At 56.4% G+C, this 12,732-nt stretch overlaps 2 protein-coding genes across 2 annotated transcripts in view; both read left to right on the top strand.

Annotated features, from left to right (window-relative positions):
* Vav2 (vav guanine nucleotide exchange factor 2) overlaps positions 1-2,461 on the top strand; it is a 115,163-nt gene extending 112,702 nt beyond the window's left edge. Inside the window, exon 12 of the mRNA XM_090329408.1 lies at positions 1,995-2,461. Coding sequence (XP_090185534.1) covers positions 1,995-2,461 — 467 coding nt within the window. The remainder of the gene's footprint in view (positions 1-1,994) is intronic.
* Positions 2,462-2,631: 170 nt separating this feature from the next.
* On the top strand, positions 2,632-12,727 carry Rexo4 (RNA exonuclease 4). Its single transcript, XM_090330892.1, has 8 exons — positions 2,632-2,940; positions 4,498-4,841; positions 6,221-6,358; positions 6,562-6,755; positions 7,246-7,334; positions 10,292-10,366; positions 11,167-11,241; positions 11,992-12,727. Exons 1-8 carry the CDS (start codon positions 2,734-2,736, stop codon positions 12,109-12,111), a joined length of 1,242 nt encoding a protein of 413 aa, XP_090187018.1. The 5' UTR covers positions 2,632-2,733; the 3' UTR covers positions 12,112-12,727.
* The last annotated feature ends 5 nt before the right edge of the window (positions 12,728-12,732 follow it).

The raw sequence follows: 12,732 nt of genomic DNA, 5'->3' as shown, positions 1-12,732 counted from the left end.
TATAACATAGATGTCTGAGTATACCTTTAAATAAAGGGTGGATTTTATTACCTACAACACAGGGGTCCATCCTTGATAGAAAGTATTTTCCTTTGCTAACTTATTTTTGCCCAGCAGAGTCATTTTTTTCTACTTTTTTGTTTTGTTTTGTTTAAGATATCCTTGTTCAGTTCCCAGAACATACTAATTGTTTGGACAAACAGCCAAGGTCAGAGGGTTGCTTTTCTTCCTTTCCTTTTTCTTTTTTTTAAATAAAATCAAATGTTGCAGCTTATTGAGAAAGTATGAGAGTTAATGAGGCCTGGGAAACCAGAGTCAGGAATTTAGAGATAAATACTGTGCTAATGAGAAGCCCCTGTGCCTTCCCCTCCCATACTGGAGTTTGAATTCAGGGCCTTGAACTCTTGACTCAGCTTGCTTCCTTCCATACTGCTCTGCTTTTAGCTCAACTCCCTGCCATCCTGTGATTATTTTTGATATGGAGTCTCATAGATTTTCTACTCCATGTTGCTCCTATGGCCCATTGACAGACCTCCCTTGGGGACCCCCCTGGTTCTCAGGAAAACCTCACTCCTGACCTTATCTGAAAGCACAGGACTTTCCTTGTCAGCAGGACATGCCACCATCAAACCCCAAACAGGACAGTTTGCACAGTAAGTCCCCAATAGTACAGCACAAAGAACAACCCCACACATTTCCCACTCTGTCTCTCTGACCCTGCTCAGGGTGAGAGGGAGTCCCGCCGCAAGCAGTGATTAAAGCCTGTCCTGGCCTGCTGAGGTCTCTGACTTCTCTTCTTTTGTTGGCTTGATCTTTCCTAACTGTGATCAGTTTCCTAATACTGGGATAACAGGAACTTGAAAGCTGCTTCTGCTAAAATGCCCTGACCCTTTACTTGGGCTAACAAGTTAAATAAAAAACAGGAGAAAAGCATGTTCCTCTCTGCCTCCATTACCCACCCCCATTACCCTGCATCTCATTTTTCTTCAATTATCTGCAGATATTAGGTTTGGAAAAGGAAAGATTGATCAATAACATCTTTATTACCAAAACTACCCCATTCCAAGTAAAGGTACACTAGATCCTCATCCCCACCCCAAAATTAGGACAATCACCTTCACTCTGGAGCAGGAGGAAATGTCTCCCGGGAACCAGATTGCTGTCATAAAGTAATGACAGTGATAGCACAGGTATTGAATGACCTTCCAGGCCAAGCCCACAACTGGTAATCTTTGTGCACACCTTTCATCCCATTTCTAATTCTTCCTCTAAACTTAACACTTACATCTGTGTGTGTGTGTGTGTGTGTGTGTGTGTGTGTGTGTGTGTGCGTGTGCGCGCGCGCATGTATGTGCCCGTGTGTCCATCCTGGCGCTTGAACTGGGGACCTGGGCACTATCCCTGAGCTTCTTTTGCTCAAGGCTAACACTCCTACAACTTGGGCTGCAGCTCTATTTCCTACCTTTTGGTAGTTAATTGGAAAGCAGACTCTCATGATTTTCTTGCCCAGGCTGGATATGAACCACAATCCTCACAATCCTCTGCCTCCTGAGTAGCTAAGATTACCGCTGTGAGCCCCGAGGGCCCAGCTAAACTTAATACATCTTATGTCTGCACTTTGAAGATGGGTCTGAAGTACTTTTTTTTTTGCTCAAACTAATACATCTCCATTCTCTAACCTTTAGCGCCTCATGGCTGGACCTGAGTGTGAGCACCTGAGTTAGGCCCAACTCTGGCTCCACAATGGGAATCAACTTGGGAGGCCTTGGCTGGTGGAATGGATTTTGGAGTGAGTGACGGGATGGAGTGGTCTCCTTGAATGTTCCTGACCTCCAGGTGTGGTCCTGCATACACACACACAATCACACACACACACACACGCACTGAATCTAAGTTCACAGTGATTTTGGGGGTCGGTGGTGGACTTGGCCTCTGGCCCGGGCGCTGTCCCCCCCCACCTCCCGGCTCCAGCCCTGGCCCACTCTGGGTCCCAGCTCCACTAGCAGTGCTCGGGTGGTTCCCTGGAGGTGGAGTCTGCGGACTTCCGTGCCCCACGCCCGGCCACGCGGCGTGGTCTTGGTCCCAGGCCTGCGGGCTCTCTGGCCCGTGGACTCCCCGGCCCGTGGACTCCTCGGACCTGGGGGCTCTCCGGCCCGTGGACTCCTCAGGCCCGTGGTCTCCTCAGGCCCGTGGACTCCTCGGACCTGGGGGCTCTCCGGCCCGTGGACTCCTCAGGCCCGTGGTCTCCTCAGGCTCGTGGACTCCCCGGCACCGTGGACTCCTCAGGCCCGTGGACTCCTCGGGCCTGCGGGCTCTCCGGCAGCCCGTGGACTCTCCGGCACCGTGGACTCCTCGGGCCTGCGGGCTCTCCGGCAGCCCGTGGACTCTCCGGCACCGTGGACTCCTCGGGCCCGCGGGCTCCCTGGCCCGTGGACGCCTGGCCCTACGTTTCCCTCACTGAACGCCTGGTAACCGGGCGCCGGCGCCCCCTGCCGGCCGCGCGCCCCGCCGCACCCCGGGCCCCGCCGCGCCCTTCCGGCGTCCCGCGCCACGGCCCCGGAGCGGCCCGCACGCGAGCCCGACGCCGGCCCCCCTCGGGCGTCCCCGCGCCGCACGGCGTCCAGCGGAGCCCGGCGCTGCGGCCGGCCGGCCGCGGAGAGGACGCTGCCGGGCGGCGGGGCGCGGCGGGGCGCGCGGCGCTCGCACGTGGGGCCGCTTCCGGGCGGCCGCGCGATGAGGGCGAAGGCCCCGACCTCCGGGCCCGGGCCGGCGGGCACGCGCCCTCGGGAGCGGGGGCCTCGGAGGCAGCGCCGGGCGGGGGTCTGGACGAGGCCGGCGCCGGGAGCGAGCCGGGCCCCGCGGAGCGACCCCGCCGAGGCCGCGCGGCGCCCGCCGAAGGCCCCGGAAGACTTTTCCCAGAACTGGAAAGCGCTGCGGGAGGTGAGGCCGGGCCGGGGGGGCCGGGGGCTGAGGGCTGAGGCCGGGCCGGGGGCTGAGGGCTGAGGCCGGGGGCTGAGGGCTGAGGGCTGAGGCCGGGGCCGGGGGCTGAGGGCTGAGGCCGGGGGCTGAGGGCTGAGGGCTGAGGCCGGGGCCGGGGGCTGAGGCCGGGGCCGGGGGCTGAGGGCTGAGGCCGGGCCGGGGGCTGAGGGCTGAGGCCGGGGGCTGAGGGCTGAGGGCTGAGGCCGGGGCCGGGGGCTGAGGGCTGAGGCCGGGGCCGGGGGCTGAGGGCTGAGGGCTGAGGCCGGGGCCGGGGGCTGAGGGCTGAGGCCGGGGGCTGAGGGCTGAGGCCGGGGCCGGGGGCTGAGGGCTGAGGCCGGGGCCGGGGGCTGAGGGCTGAGGCCGGGGGCTGAGGGCTGAGGGCTGAGGCCGGGGCCGGGGGCTGAGGCCGGGGCCGGGGGCTGAGGGCTGAGGCCGGGGCCGGGGGCTGAGGCCGGGGCTGGGGGCTGAGGTGAGGCCCGGGCCGGAGCGGGCCAGGCGGGGCCGGGGGCTGAGGCGGGGGCGGAGGCGGGGGCGGGGGAGGGCCCGGCCGAGCGGGGGCCGGGCGGGGCCGGGGGGGGCCCCACCCCCCCCCCCGGAGGCTCCACCCCGGGGCAGGGCATGGCCCCCCCCCCCCCCCCACCCTGGGCCGGGCCGGGGCCGGGGGAGGCCCGCCGGGCGGAGGGGCAGCGGGCCGGGGGGCTGAGGGCCGGGGCCGGAGGGTGAGGCCCGGGCTGGAGCGGCCCCCATCGCGCGCCGCCCTCGCGGGGTCCCGGCTCCCCGTAGTTACTTATGGTCTCCACGAGACTCCTTCCGTCCTCTGCGAGGGAGAAAACGCAGGTCGGTCCCGAGACTGAGCCGGGATTTGAACCCGGGCCCTGAGCGCCTTCACGTACAGACTGTGGAGGGGCCTGCGGGGGTCCCGCGTCCCCAAGACGGGGAGCTGTTCCAGTCTTTCCCTAGCCAGGTCACTGAGGCCGGGAGAGCCTGGGGACCTGACCCAAGGTCACCGCTGGGGAACAGACACAGCCGGGTTCTTCCCTCTTCCATTAAACGAGCAAAAAGAGCTATTCTCGTTGTGCATGCCTGCGGTGCTCGCTTTTGAGAGGCAGGAGGACCATTATTTGAAGCCAGCAAGACTAAAAGTAAAGACTGGAGGCTTAATATAGGGGAAACTCTTGATTTCTGCAAAAAAGTAAATCATGGCTGGGAATGTGTCCTAGCGGTAGAGAGCTTGCCTAGCATGCATGAAGCCCTGGGTTCGATTGCTCAGTATCACATACATAGAAGAAGATGGAAGTGGTGTCGTGGCTCAACTGACAGAATGCTAGCCTTGAGCAGAAAAGCTCAGAGACAGTGCCTGGGACTGGCACCAGAAACAAAGGCAAAAAAACGTGATGCTGACAGTGTTTGCAAGTGTGTGTGTGTGTACATGTATACAAGCACAAGATTTTTTTCAGTCTGTTGTATGTCATTTCCAAATTAAAAAGATGGCTTATATTTTGCTTTTTTTTCAAGTAGCTGCTGAAACAAAAATCACAGGCCCCAGAAGAACCTCTTCAGACAGATCTGAAAAAGCAGTCCAAACTCATCCAACAGAATGGAAAAGAGAGCTCAGACAAATCAAAGGGAGGCAGTTCACACCCTCAGAGAGACCACAAGGTCACTGCAGGCTCTGTCACCTCTCCCTCTAAGAGGGACAGGACGTTTCTGGCACCTCCCACAGAATCAAACAGGGCAGAGCATCAGAAAGAAGCCAAGAAAAGGACAAATGGTGCCATCTCTTTGAAACAAGAGGACATCAAGCACAAGAAGAGGAAAACTAAGGAGGCAGCTGTGGCCTTGACTCCAGCCACACCCACTGAGTAAGTATTAGCATTTCTGCAGTCTCTGCTGGTGACTGTCACCAGCCACGGACTGCTGTGTTAGCCAGAGATGGCCCTAAGTGCCGCACCTGGCTGCCCGACCTCTGTCATCCTCACACTGAGAAGAAAGATGCAAAGGCCTAACCAGCTGAGGTCTGGGCAGCTCTGCTAGTCTCTTTTGCTTCGTCTAGTGTTTGCTCACTGTGGACTCGTTTCCTCTAGAAGGTAGGATGGGGAATGTTGGTTTAAGGTCACTGCTTTCTCTGGGACCTAGCACAGAGCTCATTGGTTAAGCACCAGCAAAGACTGTTTGGAGCAGTGGCATGAATAAAACACTAGCGAATAAGTAAAGGTGTCAGATACCGAGTTTGAGTACTAGTCTTAGACCAAAAAAACCCACTTGTGGCATTAGTACTCAGGATGGCTCAAATGGTTGGGCGCTTGGAGGGCCTGAGTTTTGTTTGTTTGTTTTGGTCAGTTGTAGGGCTTGAACTCTGGGCCTAGGCTCTGCCCCTGAACTCTTCAGCTCAACCCTAGTGCTCTACCACTTGAGCCACAATACCCCTTCTGGTTTTCTGGTGATTAATTGGAGATAAGAATCTCATGGACTTTCATATCCAGACTGACTTTGAACCCCAGTCCTCAGATCTCAGTCTCCTAGGTAGCTCAGATTACAGGCATGAGCCTTCTCAGGCAAAACTGACAAACTTGCATCATGAATGGATGCTGGAATCAGAAAGATATGTGCAACCTACTCTTGCTTCTTGCCTGCTGGTTCACTGGGGGCCGAGCTGGTTCCCAGCATGCTCTGCCCCTGTGGAGTCAAGGAGGCAGTGAAGGTGCTGCATGCTTGGCCTAGTGCGTGGCAATTAAGGGACGGTCTCTTGTGTGGAGGACCAGGGGCTGGCTTCCTGGCAGCTAGTATTCAGGATACCACTGCTGCAGGGGAAGGGATGAGGGTCTGGGTGCCTCCCTGTGTTGCATGGGACAGGCTGTGGATGGAGCTGCTGAGCCAATCGGAGATGCAGCCCCTTAAGGTAGTAACTACAGAGTGGTGTTGGGTGGGAATAAGGTTGAAATTTACGTGGTGTTGGGTGGAAATAAGGTTGAAATTTACCAGGAGGCCAGATGGCAACAAGTGGTGCCCGTCTGTGTTGCCTATTTCATAATCTTTTGAGTAATTACAAAGAACATATCAGCTGTCATTCTACTGATGTGGGTCACTGGGCTTTGTTTGTATTCTGTGGGGGAAAAGGCCTGGCACAGCCAGGCTGGAGTGTGTGGGTATATCTTCCCTGCACGCAGCCCGCTGTCCACACACAGTTCCCTGGGCAGCAGGCCCCAGCCCAGCTTCGCTCACGGCAGCCTTTGCCTTTTAGGGAGGACATCTGGTTTGATGATGTGGATCCTGCAGATATTGAAGCTGCTGTGGGCCCGGAGGCAGCCAGGATAGCACGGAGACAGCTGGGGCAGAAGGAGAGCAGCATCACTTTAGTGAAGGAACAGGCCTTCAGCGGGTATGCTGTGCTCCGACCGGGTTGCCCAGAATGTTCTTTTGGGGGTGGGACTCTGGGGAAGAAGACACCCCCTCTCTTCTGCTGCATTTGAGTGGAGCAGGCACAGCCCTGCCAAGTCCCACGGCTGTCCAGCTGGTACACAGCGGTGCAGTGGTGACAGGCAGGGCCTGGAGCCTTCTACCAGCACCTCTGATTTCCCTCAGCCTGACGAAAGCCTTGGCCATGGACTGTGAAATGGTGGGCGTCGGCCCCAAGGGGGAAGACAGCATCGCAGCCCGGGTGTCCCTAGTGAACCAGCATGGGAAGTGTGTTTATGACAAGTACGTGAAGCCGACCGAACCCGTGACAGACTACAGGACAGCCGTCAGTGGGATCCGGCCGCAGGACCTCAAGCAGGGTATGGGGGGGCGGGGCATGCTCCCCCAGCCCTCACTGATCAGAAACACTGTGCTCCTTTCCTTCCCATGAACTCTAGTGTATGGGCCCCAAGAGGACGCACCTGAGGCTGGGCTGTCATGAGCCCCGGCCCGAGGACCAAAGCTGCCTTCTTGAATCACTAAGGGGCCCATGGTTGGGAGTGAGGAAGGCTAGTGGGGGTACGTGGGCTGAGGAAGCAGAATGGGGAGGTGGGTCCCACAGGGTCTCTTTGCAGTGAAGCCTGTCTGGCCTCGCATCTGGCAGTGTAGCGTGGTGCACAGGTTGGCTGCTGGTGGAGATGGAGGGGAGAGGGTTTGCTGTAAGAGTTGACCACGAGCAGTCCAGCCCCATACAGCCGAGGTCAAGGCTGTACGAAGGGGACGGGACAGAATGGGACGTCTCCTCTTAGAATGGCTGGTTAATTCTGAGAATTATTGCTAAGAACTGTTTTTTGTTGTTTTGATTTTCAGGTGAAAAACTTGAAGTTGTGAAGAGAGAAGTGGCTGAAATGCTGAAGGGCAGAATTCTGGTGGGGCACGCGGTACACAATGATTTAAAGGTGTGTAAGCTATCTACACCCTCCTGCCCTCTGGCCCCAGACCACCCTTATGTGCTGTCTCTCCCTCTCCTGTACTGGGCTCTAGACGTGTGACCTTATCCTCTCTAGACTTGCTTGCTAGGTGGTGCTCTTACCACTTAAGCTACGCTGTCAGGCCTGCTTTTTACTAGTCACTTTGGAGAGAAAAAGTTTCTCAGACTTTTCTACCTAGGCTGGCTTTGATCTGTGTTCTTTTGGATATCAGGATTACAGGCATGAGCCGGCCGCACCTAGTATTATGGTATCTTTAATTTTTTGTGTCCCGTGTTGGGAATCTTCTCATTGTGTCCAGTGCCATTTACTGAATCCTTGCTGTGTTTGAAGGACTGTCCTCAGCCCTTGTTTGGGGAGTTCTGGCAACAGTAGAACTCCAGAGCCAGAGTAATGGGCAGCCCTTCCCCAAGGGAAGTGAAGGGCACCAGCCGAAGGGCTCCTGTCCAGTTGTCTGCCCTGTGACCACAGCTCCCTCACACCAGGGACTTGCTTACTCTGGCTGAGTCCTCGTGGTTCTTGGCTGTGTCTAGTTTGTGCCTGCTGGAGCTTTGCTCCAATACTGGGAGCCCAACCTTGTGTTTTCCCCCAGACTCCTGGGAAAACCCATCACAGGCCATGGTTACTTTAAGTTTGTGGGCAATTGCAGGGGGTTGGGGGGAGCCCAGTCTGCTTGCAGGAGAGATGCCTTTCCCCAGCAGCTAGGGTGCTGGGGTCTCCCAGGTCCCGCAGCAGCTTGGCTAGGTGGTCCCTTTACAGCATCTATAAAAGCAGGTCTTGGAATCCTTTAAAAACCACTGGAGAGGGCCAGGCATGGTGGCTCATCCCTGTAATCGTGGCTACTCAGGAGTCAGATCTGAGGATGGTGGCTCAAAGCCAGCCCAGGCAATAAAGTCCATGAGACTCTTATCTCCAGTTACTCACCAATAAACCGGAAGCGGCACTGTGGCTCAAGGGGTAGGGCGGTAGCCTTGAGCTGAAGAGCTCAGACACAGTTCAGAGTCCAAGCCCACAACAGACCCCCCCCAAAAAAGGTAGATTTGAGTTCTTGCAGGTGGCAGCATGGAGTCCCCCTGAGGTTAAGGTGTGCCAGGAGCACTGCCCAGGGCTCCTCAGCCTCTCTCACAAGTTGGCCACCTATGGTCCTGCCCAGTGGGAGAGGGTCAGCGAGTTTAGAAGGCCTTTCCCAGATGGGGCCGTGTGGCCTCCAGCCTCTGCCCCTTTAGGCTCCTGTAGGTTAGAGCCTTGCAGTGTCCTTCCTGGCCACAGTGGGTGGCGCTGTTGAGCATCCTAAGGCTCTAGTGTTGAGAGGCCTCGCGTTTCAGGAACCCTAGTGGTTTTAATTTGCTTTGTAAAATAAGTGTTGAGGGGCTATGCATCTTGGTTGGCGCCTGTAATCACACATACCTAGGAGGCAGAGATCAGAAGGGTCACAATTCAAGGCCATCTGAGGCAAAAAGCGAATAAAACTTCATCACAGGCAGAAGCTGGACATAGTGGTATGGGCCTGTTGTCGAAGCTGTGTGGAAGGCTCATAGGTGGGAGGATCGTGGTAGACTGGTCCAGGCAAAAATGAAAGGTTTTATCTGGCCAGGAGTTTGGCCTAGTGGTTGAGTGCTTGCCTAGCATGCACGAAGACCCGGGTTTGATTCCTCTGTACCACATACCTAGAAAAAAGCCAGAAGTGGTGCTGAGGCTCAAGTGGTAGAGCTCTAGCCTTGAGAAAGGCCAAGGACAGTGCTCAGGCCCTGAGCTCCAGCCCAGGACTGGCAAAAAAAAAAGGTTTTATCTGAAAAATTAAGCCAAAAAAGGGCTGGAGCATGGTTCAAGTGGTAGATTGCCTGCCTAGTAATCAGGAGGCCTTGTGTTCAAAACCCTGGAATTCCCCCCCATCTCCCGCCAAAAAAGAAAACAAATCAGGCTGAGGATATAGTTTTGCTGTGGAGGTCCTGAGTTTCATCCTTAGCACCTGGAAGATAAGAAGAAGAAGAAGAGCAGCCAGCGGTGGCTCACGCCTGTCATCCTAGCTATTCAAGAGGCTGAGATCTGAGGATCAAGGTTCAAAGCCAGCCCAGCACAAAAGGACCTGAGGCTTTTTATCTCCAATTAACCTCTAGAAAATAGGAAGTGGGGCTTGGCTCAAGGGTAGGGTGGTAGCCTTGAGCTGAAGAGCACAGGGACAGTGACCAGGCCCAGGGATAGGGTGGTAGCTTTGAGCTGCAGAGCTCTAGGACAGTGCCCAGGCCGAGTTCAAGCCCCATGACCCATTCAAAAAAAAAAAAAAAAAAAAAAAACATAAAATAAATATTAAGGGCCTGGAGTTTGGCCTAGTGGTTAAAGTGCTTACCTAGCATGCACGAAGACCCGGGTTCGATTCCTCGGTACCACATACAAACAAAAAAGCCGGAAGTAGTGCTGAGGCTCAAGTGGTAGAGCTCTAGCCTTGAGAAAGTCCAAGGACAGTGCTCAGGCCCTGAGCTCAAGCCCAGGACTGGCAAAATAAATAAATAAATAAATATTAAAAGCATTGACTCACCTTCAGGGACTACCAGCAGTAGTGTGCGTTGCGGTGCCCTACCCGGTCAGCAGGCAGTCTCTCCTCTACTGTTTCCCCTGCCCCCCCACAGAGTATGTGTATCTGATACTTGCCGAGCTTACAGGATTGAGCTTTCCACTCAACCTTTCACGGCAATCAACTCATATACTCCACAAAAAGCTGGGCTGGAGGTGTGGCTCAAGAGGTAGAGGGTGAGGCCCTGGATTCACTCACCTCCAGTACTGGGACAGGAGGGATCCAGGTTCCTGTCTGGCCCTTTATTTCATGTGTGCTGCCTGCAGCACTGAGGCTCTGTGAGAAGCTGTTTAGAAACAGGGCCTCCTGTGTACAAACTGAAATGGGGGTGCTTGTTGTCATTTCCTGCTCGTAGGTGCTGTTTCTTGATCATCCTAAAAAGAAGATCCGGGACACTCAGAAGTACAAGCCGTTCAAGGCGAGAGTGAAGGTACCTGGCGAGGGCTGCTCTCATGACCTGGGCCTGTCTGCTGAGCCCAGGGCTTTCCTTGTAGAAAGCAGGGTCGGGTACTGCCCACTGCTGGGCATATGGGCACAGTTCTGGGTTCAGGCCTCAGCATTGCCAGAAAAGAAAGAGTAGCACTGTGGTGGTTGCCAGCTTGAAGGTGAGTGTGGGCAGGCCATATCGTTCATGCTCATCTCTGCAGTGAGTCCTGGTGAGGGAGGCACAGTGCCGCCGGGTGCCCCACACCCACCCCTCCTGTGCTGGAGATCCACCGGGAACTTGATCGCGCTGGGAAGGCACTGGTGGGACTGTGCCACATCCAAACCCGTCACCTGTGCACTAAGGTCTGCTGAAAGGAAACTCCACACAGTTCAGGGAGAAGATGCCACCCAAGATGGAGAGGGGTGGAGCAAGAGGGCTTATGGCAGAAAGTGAGAGATTATATAGGGGAAGGGTGTGGCCATAGCAGAGGTGGATGTGATCTCAGAGGATGGGGAAATACCTCAGACAAGGGACCTCTTACTGCCCCCAGGCATGCCGGTTGCCAGGATTACAGGTGCCGGCCGGGGATTTACAGGGTGCAGGGGGAGAGAGCCAAGGGTTTATGGGGGGTGCGGGGCGGGGTGAGGTTCACCAGTCCTAACTGGTGCTGCAGTCCCGAGGCCATGGGGCTCCCTGTGCAAGGCAAACTGCCAGCCCCTGGGTGAACTCAGAAGTGCCCTGAATAGAGCTGGTCAGGTGGAGGTGCCGCCCCCAGCTGACTGTGGACCACCTCCCCTCTGCAGAGTGGAAGACCATCTCTGAAGCTACTCTCTGAGAAAATCCTGGGGCTCAGCGTCCAGCAGGCAGAGCACTGTTCAGTAAGTGTGTTGTCGAATGACAATCTTGGGGTGGAAGCTATCCCTGACCTTGAAACCCAGATTTACGCAGGCAGACACAGGAGAGGTGGGTCTACACAGCTTCTGGTTTGGAAGAGACTGCAGAGGAGGCTTATGAAATGTTATGTCCAGCTGGCACCAGCAAAATGTGCCATGTTGTAATTATTTGGAGAAAAGTTTGATCTAATAGAAGGCTGTTTTAGTCCATTTTATATTACTCTAATGAACTACTTGAGGCTGGGCACTTTATGAAAAAAAGAGGCTTTCTTAAAGCAGTGATGCTGCAGTGTGGGAAAGGGGAGATCCCGTGGCCAGACAGGAAGCAGAGGACAGGGACGTCTTGCTTTCATAACAAAAATGACAGGGACCTGGAGAACTAGCTACCTGGGCTTCTAAAGTCTCCCCCCATGACCTCCCACTGCACTTCATTCTCCAAGGTCCCCCTCCCTGCCCCCACAGTGCCACGCTGGGGCCTGCACCCCTCCCTCCAACACTGCTACACGTGTCCAGCCTGTAGCACATGAGCCCTGGGGGCCGAGTACATGTGGACAGCCACAAACGCCTCTTGCATAGTGCTGCCCAGGAACCCGCCCTGCCTCTGCAGAGCCAGGCTCCTGGCATCCTTTACTATTACGGGAACTGCCCCCTGAGGCAGCTGGAAGCTCCGGTGTGGGTGGGCACCACCAGCTGGCTGTGAGCTGCTGGGTGGTTAGCATCACTGCATGTCACCAGGTCCAAGACGCCCAGGCAGCGATGCGCCTCTACGTCATGGTGAGGAGAGAGTGGGAGAGCAACGCCAGAGGCCGGCGCCCCCCGGCGGCCAGCCCAGCCCACTGCAAGGACGACGCCTAGCACTGCCCTTCCCATCTGTGGCCAGTGGCACCTGGTCTGGTGGCATTGGGACCAGCTCAGACCAACCAAGTGCAAAGCCGTGACACAGGAGAAACTGGGAAGCCGTGGCTGGAGGTCACGGTTGTGAGCTGCTGGAGCGTGTCCTCCCAGCTGTGCGTGGACCTAGCCTTGCCGCAGAGGTGGGCTGCCTGAGGAGGGGCGGGCTCTGCATGCCCTGGCTGCTCTGGCAGTGGGTTCTGGGGGAATCCAGGTCACCCAATGCCTTCCCCTGAGGAGGAAGTGGATAGCAAGGCACAGCTGTCCAGGCCAGGTCCCTCTGGATAGCTCCGGACACCCAGCAGGCCTGGCCCTATAGCTGCTTCTTGGGGACTTGGCCATGTCCCTTGGCTCCTTTCACACTGGCGCTTTCACTGTGGCCAGAGGCTGTAGACTGGAAAACTGAAACCTAGCTAAGCTGTGGCCTTCTGGCCTGGCCTGTGTCCGGAGTGGCCAGGTATGCTGGGGAGTCCCCCGACGGCTGTAGGAGAGGTGCACCCCGAGAGGGTCACTCACTCAAGGTGGATTGCCTGTGAGAGCCCTGCCTCCCTCCCACTAGAAATAAAGAAGGTGGATGGCTGGTGG

The sequence above is a fragment of the Megascapheus bottae genome, chromosome 3 (assembly GCF_031878675.1).
Source record: "Megascapheus bottae isolate mThoBot1 chromosome 3, mThoBot2.hap1, whole genome shotgun sequence".
Taxonomy (NCBI): Eukaryota; Metazoa; Chordata; class Mammalia; order Rodentia; family Geomyidae; genus Megascapheus; species Megascapheus bottae.
The sequence above is the reverse complement of the archived record's forward strand: the minus strand, read 5'-3'. Positions and strand labels throughout refer to the sequence as shown.